This window comes from Sinocyclocheilus rhinocerous, unplaced genomic scaffold (assembly GCF_001515625.1).
Source record: "Sinocyclocheilus rhinocerous isolate Xijiao unplaced genomic scaffold, SAMN03320098_v1.1 scaffold1812, whole genome shotgun sequence".
In the NCBI taxonomy this organism is placed as follows: domain Eukaryota; kingdom Metazoa; phylum Chordata; class Actinopteri; order Cypriniformes; family Cyprinidae; genus Sinocyclocheilus; species Sinocyclocheilus rhinocerous.
In genome coordinates this window covers 272671-289454 of record NW_015670626.1, presented here as the reverse complement: position 1 = coordinate 289454, position 16784 = coordinate 272671, and the positions used below count along the sequence as shown (strand labels likewise).

Here is a 16784-nt window from a genome sequence, read left to right as displayed (position 1 = left end):
TTTCTATTTATATAGAATATTTGTCCTTTTTTTTTTTTTTTTTTTTTTTTACAGATATTTTTAGTGTAGGGACACCGGGTATGGTACTAACATGGGGAGAGTTGTAACGACACCGATTCCACCAATCAGGGACAAGCTAGGAGTCCTATGATAGCATTTCTTGTGACTGTAGTGAAATATCTTGGAGCAGCAGTGCTTTTGAGAATCTTCGTATTTTCGTTGAAATCAGTAAGGACAGATGAAAAAAGTAAATAAAACAAACAATTCAGAGAACAATGTGAGGTAATATCTAAAATGTGAAGAAAAAAGAACTGCCATAATGTGGTTACTGAGGACCTATAACTAAAGAAGTGCAACATAGACCTCTAGTGGCCATAAAACACAGGCATGCATTATGACCGAATCACAGGTGCAATATAATAATCAAACTTTCTTATTAAGTGGATGATAAATAACAAATTGACTGCATTCATACTACTACATTCATACTGTACAACTCAAAGCACTTTACAATGCACACATGTCAACTGCAAATGTATGTGGAGCATTCGGTCACATAATCACAAAGGTTCTGCCTTCATTTAGAATAAATCTATAGATTGTGTAACCACTACAAATGAACAGTGACAATCTTACCAATGTAGGTGCCAAACCTGAGCTACTAATTGCAAAAAGTTATATTACACCCTAATGGTGTCAGATTCATCTTTTTGCTGTTTTTCTATATAGAAGAGTTGTTTTTTGCTTCTTCTGTATGAACCTTTCCTGTTTGCACGTACTTGGTTATCCAAAAGCTAAACTCACCATAAAGTTAAAAATCCTGAATCACATTAAGCTGAGAAACTGCAGCTTGAGAAACTCCATGCTTTTGGATACAAGCCAGTTCCGCTTCTTGGAAAGGAGACCAAAAAGAAAGAAAACAAGTGTGAAATATTAACCCCCTCACTGCACACTCTCCACCTATGCCCAGGACTACCTTTAGAAGATAGGTTAATTTTATGAATACAACTTGTGTTGAGAATGCAAAAGATTTGTAGTAATGTTTAAATCTTAAAGGGATGGCTCACACCTAACACTGAAATTCAGTCATCAACCCCTAAACTCCTTGACAGTAGAAACTTGGGAGAGGTTTTCAATTCATAACCAACACAGAGTTTGTTAGCACAATACTAGGTTTTTTCAAACAATTGAAGTATTTCTATATTTATCGAGCCTTAGGCACAGCCAAACAGCACTCCCTCAAACCGTTTTTTAAGATTTGGCAAACGACTACTTGTAAGACAACTGACTCCAAAACCCTTTCTACCTGTTGCACAAAACAATTGCGCAGCAATTGGGAATCAGGAAGCATTTATTTTTTATAGCAAGCTACTGTGATTATGTGATGCCAACTCACTGCGTTCTATTAAAATGGCAAGCTCTAAAGTGTATTATGCCTAGGAGCTGAGTCCTTGATAACTGAAATTTAGTTTTAGGGTGAACCATCCCTTAAACAATGTATGTCAAATTCCAGCTTACCACATTTGCAGTTTGGCACCCACAAACCCACAAAATTGGACTATATGAATCAAACAGATTAACACTTAAAAGGGGTGCAGTTCAAGCTCATGGTTAACCTCTATGTTTTAAGTAACACTTGATTAACTTGCACAGGTTGGAACCAGGATTCCAGTGGCGATGATGATCAGCTGATTACGATGCACCTCACACCCTGTGACCCATTGGAGAACACAAGCGACCGGGAGGAGGTGAGGACCACACAGTTGGAGGAGACAAGGAACATGCTGGTGGAGCAGGCGAGCACTACTGAAGGACAAGGTAATTAACACATTTAAAGAGTTACAGTTTATATTTGTAAAGGCTTGAAGTGTTTGAACCATGGGTTACCTTAACATTACTCGACTTCCGGTGTTATTTTGTCCCGTAGAGCTTTATTCAGGAAAGGGCTGCATGATATATCTTTTCAGCATCAACACTGCAATGTGCGCATGTGAAATGTCATGAAATGCAATGTCAAATTGCAGGACACATGATGTCAAGTAGGGGAAATTAACTCAAACACGTCATGCTATAACATTTTTTGCTGCTTGATACTGAAGTAAAACTTACAAGGTTCTCATTGTTCATGGAAAATCTACAAGTCCTTCTGATATTACATAATTAGATGATATATCTATCTGTACTAGGGTTGTTGGAATGAATTTTGTGAGTCTATCATAAATCGAAAAGTAAAAAATACTACTAATGCTGAAATTACTATTCCTATGTTTTTTTTTTCCGTACACTTATATGTCAGGGGTATTGTTGTTTCGCTGTTAAAGCTAGGGTTCGCAACGTTGGTTCAAGGACTCTCCTATAAGGCCTTGAACCAAAGCAACTCCCCAAAACACAAAAACGGCCTCTGTTTGACTACTGATGGAGCCAAGCGCAGCGCTGTCATCACTAACCGTATCAAACTCCTACTTCATGTCTCATTCACATGTACACTGAACATTATCATCAACAAATTCCGCCTGATACAAAATAATCCAGATAATTACCTGTCCAACAGAAATACAGCAACTATGGTGTCACTTCAGGCTCTTCAGCTCTCTAACGTTAGTTCACTGCTGGTTCAGCGGCATAAGTCAGTGGTGTGTCGGATTTGTATGGACTCACTTGTATTCTACTGGTGTTGTGCCCAATTCTGACCCCCGCCAGATTATTACCCCCTAGTATTGGTAGGTTTAGGGTTAGGTGTGGGGGAGGGGTTATGATTAGGGGCGGGGTTAGGATTAGGCAAACAGGCAGCGATTTCAACGAGGGGGGTAATAATTTGCCAGGGGGTCGAAAATGGGCACAACACCGGCACACAGTGTTTTCTAATGGTCGCTGCCAATGCTATGGAACAGAGCATTGCTTCTATATTAGTTTTCCTATATTTTGTTAATGGCGATTTTATGATTTATTTGTATATGACAGACACTCCCCATCCCCCCCGCTCCATTTTTATCACAGAAAAAGGCAGAAAATATATTTTATAGTTACTTTCTATACTAAAATAAATGCTATGTCAGTAGCACTGCATTATTAATATACTTTATTTATTACATGGAAATGATGACTTGAGATACCATATATTGTCGCAGTCGTGCATGTATTGTCTTTCAGTCTTTCATTGTCTCATCAGCCACAACATTTCTGCTTTTATCCAGCATAGCTTCAGCGATCAATACTTATGGTTCTGCAGTTCTGCAGTTAGACCTTACTCATTCTCGTGCGCTCTGCGCCTCCGCCTAAAGGATCAGAGTAATCAATGCGAGAGACTCGAGAACGGAGGAGCAGAGAGGCAAAACTACTGACCTGTTCAGGACTTCAAGTGCAGGTCAGTTTCATCTGTAAATAGGCTACTATAGTTTTGTATTTGTTTACTTAGTTAAGCAGGGCCAGGTTTGTTTTATTGAACATAACATTCCTGCAGGTATCGCTTTTATAATGTGGGAAATTCCCGGAAACATTTCTGCCCTATAGCATGTACAGTAGATTGAATCCAAACAGATTATAAGAGCAGTTCAGTCATTTTAAAACTATCTGTGAGGCGTAATTTCACAAACAGTGTGAGTGATTCAGCAATACAGCGTCCTCTCTCTCTCTCCCTCTCTCTCTCTCTCTCTCTCTCAAAATGCACAAATGGCCTCACATCCATAGTAAAACTATGGTTACTATAATTTTACTATAATAAAACCATAGTTAATTTCATAAGGGAAAAATGTGACTCATGATAATGCAATAACATGTTCAATATTAGGATTTTTCTATAAATATATTGTCATGGTGTAGTTATTGTTGTACTAATTTTGACATTTAGGCAATTCATAAAATATAGTTATTTTGCACGGCCCCAGCCTAAGGATTTTAACCTTTTTTATGTGATGGCCATACAAAAAATAGTGTTGTCCATGGTTTCAGAATTTGTTGTGGGTGTATGGGACGGCCTGGATGAGTGAAATGTTGTCCCAGTCCGGTCTTGTTCTATGGTGTTTTTTCAGCCTGGATACATTCATTAGCTAACAAAATTTAAAATGTAAGTTCTTTTGTATTAGGTATTTATATGAGGTCCCATTACCCGCATGCCACTAAAACAGGTAGTAGTAATGGCTACCTTTTACCAGGCGGCGCTGGGAGGGGTCCTGTCACGGTTCATGGGCTCACTGACTCATTCTAGCCCTCTCCGTGTCATTGTGGGTGTGGGTGTGGTTTGTGTTGCCGGTGATCAGTGCCATCAGCTGATTCGTGCCAGCTGTGGCTTATCAGCTGGCCTATTTAATGTCTGTGTTTTCTGTCCGGTGTTGTCAGATCGTTTTATGTTGTTACTGTGTTCAGTTCGTGTCTCTCTGTTTCTGACCAGTTCCTGGAGTTTCATTCTCTCCTCTGCCGTGGGCTTCACTGCACGGATCCTCGATCATCGGCTGCTCGTTGTGTCCCTGCGCTACCCAGTGTTACCTCCACCTTTCACCTATCTAACTCTCGTCATCTTCCTTGTTGGGGTTTTCCCAATAAACGTGGTTTTGCACATTCGCTACTGTATCCTCATTCTTTCGCCCTGACAATCTCTGGCTATAGTCGACACATGATACGGCGTAAACCTGCACGGGCAGGTTATCAGGGAGGTTATGTTGACAGATAACGATCTTGTTAGACTGATTTTGAAACCACACACTGCCGCACAGAAATCCCCTGTTTTCTCAAACCATGTGACCCTGAGGTGGTAGGACATAATGAAAGCAAAAGCAGAGCGACTCAAGTATTTGGTAAAAACTTGGGGGATTTCTCATGCATGTCGGCTATAAAAGCATCTATGGCTTCTTCCGTTCCATCAGACCATTAACAGACCTGAAGAAAAGCATCTGACATTTCGACAGGCTTAGGCAATTACAGGTACAGTACTTTGTTTTGCCGTGTTATGAGAGCAGTTAAGTCAAAGTGCATCTTTAAACAGAAATTATTGTATATATTTGATATATAAGCTACCTTGCGGTTGTAGTTTTGAGAGTTTTAATCTGCAATAGTTCGTTATGCTTCAATTGTTAATCTGTCCTCAGCCTAAGCAAAAACTCCACTCTTCACTACAATGGTAAACAAGTTTAATTGAAACTAGTGTTAATTTTGACAGCTATTTTTAATTTAGTCTTAGTCCTGTGTCAAATGTAACTTTTAGTTTATCAAATTTAGTCAACTTGTCCTGTTTTAGTTAGTCACGTTTTATGTCTGAGCATTTTATTCTAGTTTTAGTCAGTGGAAAATTACACATTTTCGTGTTACTGTATAATGGTTAAATTATATTTATATGTATATATATATATATAATTTTGCTCAATTTTAATTGCAATGATTGTTGTCATTTGGGAAATTTATTTTTACATTTCATCACCAATAAGCACAAACCAATAGAATATCGACTCGTAAGCATGGTTCATTTTACCTCATCTAACATGTACAGATTTATAACAGGTTATAAATTGGAGTCTAAAGAAACACCAAAGACTACATATACATTCGCCTTGTCTACATTATGAAAACTGGTGTAACAAAAATCTACTCTCAAATATTATAACAGAGAAATTCCTAATAGTAATTCCAATAATTCCAAATTGCATTAATCTTTCTCTTTTACAACAATGGCAAACAAGTACTTTTTTGCCGCACAGAGGTTGCGTAAGTAACGTTACAATCAGCAAGCCACAATCGCAAACAATACTGTCGAGATCCACTGAATGACACTTTCTTTTAAGCAGAATACCTCAAATGGAGATCGCTGAACTCCAGCTTACTTGTACAGTAGCTACTGTAGGCTATGTCGTGTTCTCAGATCACGGCGCCTCCGCAGAGAGAGTGTGTGTGAATGGTTGCCAGCAGGGGTGCAATTCTGGTCTAACATATGTGTATGTTACCAGAGGTTTTGTAGAGAAATTTGTAAATGTTTCAATTGTGTCTATGCATAAAATATAACAAAAGGTGTAAACGAAATACACAAACTTTGTGTGTGTATAACTAGGCTATATTATGTAGAACATAACAAACTATTACTCAAAGCATTAGCATATGTACATTCATGTTTCTGTGTATGAGACTATGATAATTGAGTTAAAAGACAGTGCTAAGTGTGATGAACATGAAAAAAAGAATGAGGATGCTATAGACTTTGTGACATTACCTCATACCTGTCAACCCTCCCGTTTTCCCGGGATTCTCCCGTGTTTTACCATTCTATCCCGCTATCATCTCGTTTAAATATTTTCCCGTATTTTTTATCTTTCTCTGCGTATTTTATATGCTTGCTAAATTCACCTCCGGTAAAACTCCCATAATTTGATTGTCCCAAACCTCATTATATGAATAATCAGGTGAAGCTGCTTTGTTACTGGGAAACCGCTATGTTTCTGCCGTTCCGAAAGTGCCACCTGCTGGCAGAGAATGAATTTGCATTTTTCAATAAGCCCTTCTGCTCTTTTTTTTTTTTTTTTAGACCAAAGCCAAAATTGACCCTTATTTTTACGCAGAAAACATGCAGTTGTAAATGTGAACCAGTTGATCCACAAGAAGATAATGAATTATAAAAATCTTAAGATATAGCCTACACTAAAATATATTTATATGTTACGTAAATATTTATAAGTTACATAATGTACATCCAGCTGGTTGTTATCGCAGAAAAACCTCGCTTCGCGTCGGGGTCCTGATCACCCTGTCGGGGGTTATTCTGCGATAACAACCGGCTGGATGTACATTATCCATTTTATTAAATGGCTAGTTGCCACATAAGTAAATAATTAGACACGGAATATTGCTTTGAGTTGAAATGTTTGAACACAAAGCTTCCGTGAACACAGCAGTTGCGAGCAAGCAGCAAATTCAAACTAGACGGACATTTAGGGATACGGTGCAGTCAAACCACTTATTACACATTTCACAACATAAATAAACAAGGAGATAAAATATATTGATTTAAGACAAAACTGTTTTAAAATCTTACCAGTTTGTTAGTAATCTTATAATCCATTACAGCGTACAAAACAATCGTGGCTAATGAAAGTTTATCATTTGCACCAGGCACGTGCAGCGGGGGGCGGTGGGTGCTTGAGCACCTGCCCCTTTCCCCTTGATGCCCAAAGTACCCTTTTGTCAAGTCCTTTTTGTTTTTCTTTTTTTTTTTTATTAAACACTCTTTTGTGAAGGCCTGCCCAATCTAACTATTAATAAAATTAATGAATAATAATTTATCCGTAAATACACACTTTTACCTGACAATCTCATCCGGGATGATCCCTTACGTTCAGACACCTTCAGTAATTTAGCGCACTACCAGATGCCTTCAACAGAGATTGTCGTACTGTTGGGAGATGAAAGGGTCTGTATTACTTACTATTGGAGAAAGTGTAATGATCAACTTGGATCACGTGTGCCTTAATAACCAATCACATTACAGCCTTGACGTCATTGAATTTCAGTCAGAGTTGTGCAACACTCAATCTCCATTTACGGATACCATAGGAATGAATGAGAAGTGCCGTAAGCTGTATCCCACCTGTCGCAAAAAGTCAGTGACTTCTCTTATAAAACGGCTTTTTTTGGGGGGTGTAAACTCTAAAACTAGTTCAATCCAAAAACATTGTTTAGTGTAAAACATGTTGAAGATTAGCCGATAGGCTGTCGATTCATTAAATGATAAGCTGTTTATTCAGCGTAGTGAAGCCTCTCCTCCATTGACATCAATTAAAAAAAACGGCCTCTGGTCTCCTTTCCCAAGTACTGGCAAACCGGAAGCGTTAGCATTAGCCGTCACGCTTTTTTGGCTAAAGGTTGCAGGCTTGCCTTCTAGTGGCTTTGAATAACGTCCGTAGCTGCTGGTAAGTGGAGTTCTCAGCAGAGCAGAGCACTTGTATACTCATATTATTAAATTATTATTATTTTACAAGAACGACGTGAAGCATGCACAGCTGTTGTTTATATTGCTCTGTGTACCCTGTGGAAGTAACATTAGCTGCAGCAAGGGGTTATATTTTTGTTCAATATTTTCCTAATGACAATTTTATGATTGGTTTATAAAAGCTACTACGAACACCTTTTCCCCATTTTTATCACAGAATAAGGCAAGAAATATATATTATAGTTTCTATACTAAATGATATGTCAATCAGTACTGCATTTTTCAGATAGTTTATTTACTGATTACCTGGAGATAACTTGAAAAACGCATATATTTTCACAATCGTGTGTTTATTGTCTTCATGTTTCATCAGTAAAAACATTTCAGCTTATTATTCATCTCAGCTACAGCGACAGACTGATGCTTTTGTCCATATTAGGGATTTCCTGCACGTCATAAGTTATTACTTCTATGAGTCCATTTTGGGCTTTCTGCGCGAGAGCACCCTCCGGCTTCGAGTATGAATGAAACACACACTGCATGGTGTGCTTGTATACTTATATTATTAAATTATTATTATTATACAAGAACTGCGTGAAAAGAGCATGCACAGCTGTTGTTTATATTGCTCTGTGTACCCTGTGGAAGTAACATTAGCTGCAGCAAGGGGTTATATTTTTGTTCAATATTTTCCTAATGACAATTTTATGATTGGTTTATAAAAGCTACTACGAACACCTTTTCCCCATTTTTATCACAGAATAAGGCAAGAAATATATATTATAGTTTCTATACTAAATGATATGTCAATCAGTACTGCATTTTTCAGATAGTTTATTTACTGATTACCTGGAGATAACTTGAAAAACGCATATATTTTCACAATCGTGTGTTTATTGTCTTCATGTTTCATCAGTAAAAACATTTCAGCTTATTATTCATCTCAGCTACAGCGACAGACTGATGCTTTTGTCCATATTAGGGATTTCCTGCACGTCATAAGTTATTACTTCTATGAGTCCATTTTGGGCTTTCTGCGCGAGAGCACCCTCCGGCTTCGAGTATGAATGAAACACACACTGCATGAGAGAGTTCAGTGCTCCTGATATTCACATCTCCTCATTTTGGATACGAAATAAAACGTCAGGTCATGCATAGTCTATCGATACTGTCTCTTTGAATTTAAATTTAGATTTAAATCTAGAAACCTCTACGTGAACACACCTGCCCAAATAAAGTGCAGGGGACAAATTTACATTTTATTAAAATTACATTTTTATTAAATATAAAAAATGCAGCAAACGTTGTTCTACACAAAGCAATATAAACAAAGGTGCCTTTTCTCTATCTTTCTTGCTGTTTGATTGGGAAAAGTTTAAAGGGCATCAAGGGTCTTGTCTTTTTTATGTTATCTTACTAAAAAACTATTCATACTTTGAACTATTATTAATACACTATTTATTTAAAAAAAACATAGAGTGCCTTAAAAATAATTATTACAACACTGGTAAAACAGGCTTATACTGATTTTCTAATCCTCCGAATTAGGCATGGGCCAGTATGAGATTCTGACGGTATGATAACCTTAGATCAAAAATATCACGGTATCCCGGTATTGCGATTACAGCTCTAAAATATGCTATTTTTAAATGTCTGGTAAAAAAAAAATTACTTTTTTTTTTCCCACTGAACACAATATATTTTATTTTTAAGAAACATAGAACATTTTGGAACGGTAAATATGTCAGGCTAAATAATTAAATTATCCTTAATTACGTGCAGTCACTTAAGTGAGCCTAAACCTGCAGCTCAATAATTGACCTGGGAGGTCAATTCCCATTTCTGGTTTAAAAGGAGGATAAATTGTTTTTGTAACAAAAATGTAAAAGGACTAATAATAAAAAACTGTTTAATAATTGCAGATCTACTGGTAAATTACTGCACTACCCATAAGCCCAGACTCCAAAGAGAGTCGCTGTTGCCATGGATATAGGAACCAGTGTGTGGCTGGTCATGCCGCCACTTATCATCTCATTCAGTTTCAAAACAAGTTGTTTTGTTCAAGCGGCCACTGTAAACTTTAATTTACACACAGATGGTTGGGTGAAAAATAAAACTTTGTGTTAAAATTATAGCATTAAGTAAAGAGGCGAATTTTCAAAAAGTGTCAAAATTCCCCCATCCCCCGGGAACTGAGCTTCTGTATGTTGTTTTTTAATTTTGTCTTGCATTTAATATGAAATTCAAATAAGTTTCATAGGTAAGAAATGGGTGTAATTGTAGATACATTACAACATAAGTCAAGTCAAGTTTATTTGTACAGCGCTTTTCACGATACAAATCATTGCAAAGCAACTTTACAGCAAATTAAGTTTCTACAACATTTAGAGGTAGCTTATCAGTGGTGACTGTCAATTAATGTACATATGGCAGAAGCAAGTAACAGTGAGTAAAACAATGGTAATGTGTGTGAATAGAGTATTAGTAATGTAAGCGAGATTATCGGCAACCACGCTGGCGATGCTAGCGGGCTATTTGCTAATAGCGGACTCGGGAAATCAAAATAAAACTAGTGATAACAAGGCGCTCTGTTTTTGTTGTAGAATACGATGGGGGATATATTCACACGTTATAGAAACGAAAATGATGGTGTATAAAATTGATTTTAAGATAAAAAATTAGACGACAAAGAATTTAACTTGAAGGAGCTCAAACTCAAAAGACACGGCAGCAACAAACAAACATAGATAAATGTGACTACCTGCAGTGTCTAAAAATGAGAAATCAAGTTTTATAAAGTTTAGAGCAGAGAGGGACAGCTGCATTAGCTGTTTCCATCCAGCTTTATTAATGCAAATTTTAGGTTACTGCATTTAAAAAAATGCTGGATGGAAAGGCCAAGATATGCATAAATTCAAAAAATGTGCATAGAAAAATGCATGCACTCAATTTAGTTTTTATCTGATAAGAAGATATTACCTATTACTTATTATTTATTGAATAAATTCCTTGATGTGCATCAAAAAAGTGATTTTGTCTTAACAGACAATGCGATTGGATAACTGGACTAAACAGAGGACCGATCTCATTGCACACCATGTCAAATGTTGTTTTAATAATTCTAACATATCTAAGTGAAAGTCCATCATCAACATGATTTTGTATAATTACCTCCCAGAAGTGACTCACGTGATTGTGAGCCATCCAGCTCCAAACACAAGATAACATGACTCCATTTGTTATTGCGAGTATCGTCTGCGCTTTGAGTCTCAACTCATTTATTATTGAGCTTTCCCCACTTGCAGAAACGTATATATATATATATATATATATATATTATATATTTGAATTGAGACTTTGCCCAGGTTCTCAGAAAGTGATGATTTCATTCTCCTGAACACACGTGACTGATATGGTGCTTTATTCGCAGATGTTTTGTACGATGTTCTAATTTTGTGCACAGGTTAAATTTGCAACTTTGGATGGAAATATAGCTATTGTCATGGTAACATTCCGGGGAACATAATGAAACAATTATGGTCTTTCATTGATCCCTTCTCCTAGTGCGTTCCAAATGCCAACATTATCACACGCAAGTCCCTCCAAAATCCCCACTTCAAGGGCTCTCCTTGAGTAGGGATTTACCCACAGTAAACACACAAAGAATAATAAGTGTAACAAGAAACAGGTGAGAACAATCAGACAGGGGAAACAGGAAACTGGAACACAAGAAAGAACTACTAACAAAAAGTTCACAAAACAAAAGCACAAGGAAATTTTGACTGAATATTATCATGTGCTGATATTGAGAACAACAGCACACTTGTGTAATATTGCTAATCCTTGGCTAATTGGCTCACTCTATACTACAGTTACCTTAAGAGATGTTTCTTTATCTCAAGGTTAAATATCTTTGAATTTGTTTTGGAGTTGTTATGAATTCAAATTAAATAAAAATGGTAATACTTACAATTACTCCAAAACTTTGTTACATAAGTGTTTTACAAGGACACACAATATCATTCATATTTCTTATTTTTGTGTTTTGTTTGTGACAGCTGAATTCAGACAGTTCCACTTGTCTGAGTAAGTTTAATCTAGTCTGTATTCACAAAGTATTGCTTTTATTAAATGTGAATGATGGTCTATTATTGATATGATGTTGTTGTGAATTAAAAATGAAATGTTTTTCTCTTTCCTTATCTTCAAACTTGCAGTGTTATGGATTTGCATTCTATGGAGAAAGTTGTTGGGTCTCTAAATGAGGGAATAGTGTCTATCTGTAACATCTCCAAGTCTCTCTTGGATGCAGAAGTTGATCCCACCACTGGCATGTGCTGTAATTATGAACAAATCAGGAAGCATATTGAGCATGCTGAGCAGTGCCTGAAAAAATCAGACACAATGATTAAGGAAAAACTAAAATATTTAGACGAATGCATGGAGCGACTTATTAAAGAAAAGGGAAATGCTGAGCAGCAGAACAAAGAAAAATGCAATGCAATGGGTGAATTAGACATTGAGAAGAAATCTGCTGAAGAATCATTAAAGAATTCTAAAGCAGCTTTGGAACAGGCTAAAAAAATGGTAGCATTAGCAAACGATGAACTACAAAGACAGAGAGCTAGACAGAACACTGGTACAGGTGTAACAATTGGAGGGGCGGTAGTGGCTGCAATACCAATTATCGGATGGATTCCTGGTGAGAAATCCTCTCGTATCTACTACTACTTTTTATCATCATCTTAACAAGTACAACTAACCAATATTTGTGGCTGATAAGATTTCTTGCTTTCCACTAGGTATAATAATGATGTCTGTGGGAGCCAGCGAAATTGTTAAGGCTTCAAATGCTATCAGGGATGCTGAAAATGAGCTAAAAAAACAGGAGTCCCAGTTGAATGAGAACAGCATGAAGGTGTCTGATTACCAATCCAAGATCGCTAACATACAGAATGAGACTGAAGAGACAGTTAAGTTGCTATATAAATTGGAGAAGGAGATTGAAGATTTGAAGCAGCATCTACAGTTCACAGCTGAACTTCAGGAAACGGTCAGGCGAGCTGTGAACCTTCTGACTCTTCTTAGTGGAAGAGTCACTGTATTGGAGAAACAAACTCAGAGCTTCATCCTCTGGGAGCCTGTGATAAAGGCCATGCAAGATGTGATGAAGGCAGCAGAAAATGTTGCAGAGAATCAGCTCCTTTATAGTCAGAGTTTACCAGGCCTCATAAATACTTTGAGGGAGAATGTTGGAGAAATACTGGCTTTATGCAACTCTCCCAATAATTCTGAACATGACCGCTATTACTAATCATCATCTAATTAATACCTAGAAACCACCTTACATATGCAAGAGGGGCAAGAAACAAATAATGACAATGAGACATTAAAAATACAAAACATGAGATATTTCATATAAAAGCATGACATAACAACAAACAACACCAAAAGTGTTATAGTTTATCAACTGTGCATGTCTAAGTCTTTTTTATATAAAAATGCAACAAGTAATTAGAATGTTTAATAATTAACAAATGATGATTATGATTTATGCATTTTTAAAAGTTTAGTTAATATGACAGTAAGGGTATATATTTCTTTGATAACATATGCCCTAGTTCATATTTACAGTAGTATTGTTACTAGTAAAACATTATTGATAACACCAATATTATTATATCATATATAACAATAATAATTCATTACCTCTACTACTAATAATAAATAGCATCACCACCACCATGACATAACAAGAATAATGAATAAGTTGATGATTATTTCAAGTAAATATTTCACTTCGAAGAGTATTAAAAGTGACCAGCAGACGGAGACGGATATTACTGTTTTTACACAGAACAATTCATGTGTAAAACTTCAAAAATGATGCTTCAACAGGCAGTTACAAGTCAATTAATATAAATTTGCCTCCCTATAATTAGACTTTAGAGTTTAGAACAATAAAGTGTTTCTTTGAATGCTGTTTAACCATGCCATTGTTGCTATTAATTCATTTAAAACAGCACATACCCTACAAGGTAAAATAAATCTATTAGTAGTAAGAATAACAATGCCGAGCAAAATGTCAATTAACAACAGACTTGAAAAAGACTACTATGCCTCTTTTGGTTTGAATCATCATTTAGAAAATTTTAAAAACACTGATAAATGACCTAGATAACATTCAGTATGTTTGCAAAGCAATGTACGCATATACAAATGCAGTGGGTTTGCTTAATACGACGTCTCGGACGTTGAAGATGTTTTCCTTTTCACATTTTTCTTTATTTTAGTTTAGGATTCGACTAAAATGGGTTAGCTTGATTTCTTATGGTTTTGTTACTTTTTTCTTTTGGCACAATCCAGTTTCCCTTCAACCTCCCCAGTTCTTTATTTTCTTGTTTTTGTGTTCTTTTGCTTGAGTTTTTCCCCTGTCGTGTTCTCTCTCTCGCCCTCTTACTTTTACTTTTGCAGGTGACTCGCGCTCGCTGATTGACGTCCAGCTGTGCTATATAAGGGAAACGCCAGTGTATTCATAAGCCGGCTTGGTGAACTTGGGCTGTGATATTTTCTCTTTGTGTTTTTGTTTGTTTGGTTTAGTTTGTGATGTGCTTTGATTGCCATGTAAAATATCTTACCTCCTTGGCTGGCCCGAAACTCCTGATCTGTGACATTTGAAAGCCTTACAAAGCTTTTTCAAAGATGTGTTAAAACTGGACGGAGGTAAAGGGGTAGGTAAGTTATGTCACGTGACTTACATGGTGCACATGTAGTTTGATTTCGTTGTCTAGACACACTAGGTTAAGGATTGGTGCCACTTTCTGTATTTTTGTTTGGTTAGTTAGTGTAGTTGAGTTACGACGTCTCGGACGTTGAAGATGTTTTCCTTTTCACATTTTTCTTTATTTTAGTTTAGGACTAGACCAAAATGGGTTAGCTAGATTCCTTTTCGTTTTGTTACTTTTTTCTTTTGGCACAATCCAGGTTCCCTTTAACCTCCCCAGTTCTCCAATATTGTAAAGCTGCCGGTGTGTCTAGGATTCTTTTGTAAATAATTATTTCCTTTATTTTTATATACATCCCTATTCTCTTTTTGTCTTGTGTAAACAACTGTCACGGTGTTCAATAAAAAAGCAAGTTCGCTTGATTTGGTCTCCAGTCTTACTTATGGGTTAGCTTGATTTCTTATGGTTTTGTTACTTTTTTCTTTTGGCACAATCCAGGTTCCCTTTAACCTCCCCAGTTCTCCAATATTGTAAAGCTGCCGGTGTGTCTAGGATTCTTTTGTAAATAATTTTCTTTATTTTTATGTACATACTACTTCTCTTTTTGTTTTGTGTAAACAACTGTCACGGTCTTCAATAATAAATAAATAAAATAATAAAAAAAATAAAAAAGAAGTTCGCTTGATTTAGTCTCTAGTGTTAGTTACTTTCATTCACACACCGAGTGTGAAGCTGGTATTGGTCTGAACTGGTCCAATGTTCCCCTTCTTAGTCCCTAGACGCTTAACAACCAAAAGAAGGGTCGTAACATTAATAACCCATTATTCTAACAGTTTTATATAGCCTACTTGTATACCTATAGTATATTAGCTATACTAAGCAGAAACGTTTAGAAAAAAACAGTGATCCAGCCTTTTTCCTAAAATTCATCAGTAAAAGCAAAAACAAGAACAGCACCGTATTGTATTTTTTTGAATGCAAGTAAAGTGCACAGCAGTTTGTCATAGCGCTCATGTTTGTCAAATCACATTTATTTACAGGTATATAGTGCTTTATACAATACAGATAATTTCAAAGCAACTTCCCATTTCCCAAACACTGATCACCATTATGGTGACTTCAAATAAAAGAACAACACCTAAGATTTCAAAACTAACTTTTGTACACATATGACAGAAATAAAGTCACACTGGTTAGTAATACGTGAAGCTGGTAATGCTGTTTTTGGGGTTGTTTAATCATCATCTGCTGAGATCTTGAGAGTTAATGTGTTTTATTTTTAGTTGATTTCATCTTTTAACAGTAATATACTGCAACTTTAATTTACGGAAGCATACTGTAAAAAAACTGTAGATTACTGGCAACCCTGCTGCCAGTAGTTTACCGTAAAATCATGAAAAAATACTGTACAGCAAAATACTGTAAAACTTAGTCAAATTCCTGTTGTGTGTTTTGTGGGTTACTATTGTGCTGGAGAGTAGAGCCTGTGTTTAAGTCAAGGATGGACAGAGAAACACTGATGTTATGCTGCAAGCAATTTTGAACTTTTGCATTTGGACAGTTATAACAGGGCCATTTAATAATATGGTCTTTACATACTTTACCCAAAGGCCTATACATCCTAAAAGAAAACTCAAATCTCCACAAAACTATGTCAACTAATGCATCATATGATTCTAAACAAGCATGCAAACTTTTATGGACATTGGACAAAAATGGCACTACAATGCTTATAAAGGATCAAAACAGTATACCTCTGTTAAACTCCATGAAATTGCAATTATAACCACTAGATGGCAGCAGAGGACCACTAATGGGCTCAGTCAACTCACTAAAACAAGCATTTAGTCAAAGTTGACCACTTCATTTATACAGATATATATCAGTTTTGACAATTTTGCCATACTGTGATTACAGTAAAACCTGAAAATTATATATAAACTCTTAAAAAGAGAAGACTTGCTGTAAGCATTTTGTTATGTACTATTGATTTCAAATATCTATATGTGCAACAAAATGCACTTGCATGTGCGTGTAATCATACTTAATGAGCATTAATAAAAAAGTTTAACCATTTCATTTTGGTATCTGTGTACGTGTCTGTGAGCGTATTCTCCATCATGGATGTGTTTTAGTGTATTAAGTTGTTTTTT

General features: G+C 36.2%; 1 protein-coding gene and 1 long non-coding RNA gene across 4 annotated transcripts; one reads left to right on the top strand and one right to left on the bottom strand.

Moving 5' to 3' along the window:
* Positions 1–4808: 4808 nt before the first annotated feature.
* Positions 4809–13350, top strand: LOC107734320 (uncharacterized). 3 transcript variants are annotated; one of them, XM_016546252.1, is made up of 4 exons: positions 4809–4917; positions 11965–11992; positions 12124–12608; positions 12709–13350. In XM_016546252.1, the coding sequence occupies exons 3-4, from the start codon at positions 12128–12130 to the stop codon at positions 13218–13220; spliced, it is 993 nt and encodes a 330-aa protein (XP_016401738.1). In that variant the 5' UTR covers positions 4809–4917; positions 11965–11992; positions 12124–12127; the 3' UTR covers positions 13221–13350. The 3 variants fall into 3 exon arrangements, with proteins under 3 accessions (XP_016401738.1, XP_016401741.1, XP_016401739.1); XM_016546255.1 differs by lacking the exon at positions 11965–11992; XM_016546253.1 differs by lacking the exon at positions 4809–4917 and having other exon boundaries at positions 11947–11992.
* An 849-nt stretch (positions 13351–14199) lies between these two features.
* On the bottom strand, positions 14200–15251 carry LOC107734319 (uncharacterized). The gene is made up of 2 exons (XR_001639082.1): positions 15142–15251; positions 14200–14284 (listed from the first exon to the last, which is right to left on the bottom strand). It is a non-coding gene; the product is annotated as an uncharacterized LOC107734319 (long non-coding RNA).
* Positions 15252–16784: the final 1533 nt, after the last annotated feature.

Bases quoted from the DNA above. Each gene is read 5' to 3' on its own strand.
- LOC107734320 (XM_016546255.1), top strand. From the start codon at position 12,128: ATGGATTTGCATTCTATGGAGAAAGTTGTTGGGTCTCTAAATGAGGGA. The intron at 12,609-12,708 runs GTGAGAAATCCT...GCTTTCCACTAG, and splicing joins AATTATCGGATGGATTCCTG to GTATAATAATGATGTCTGTG.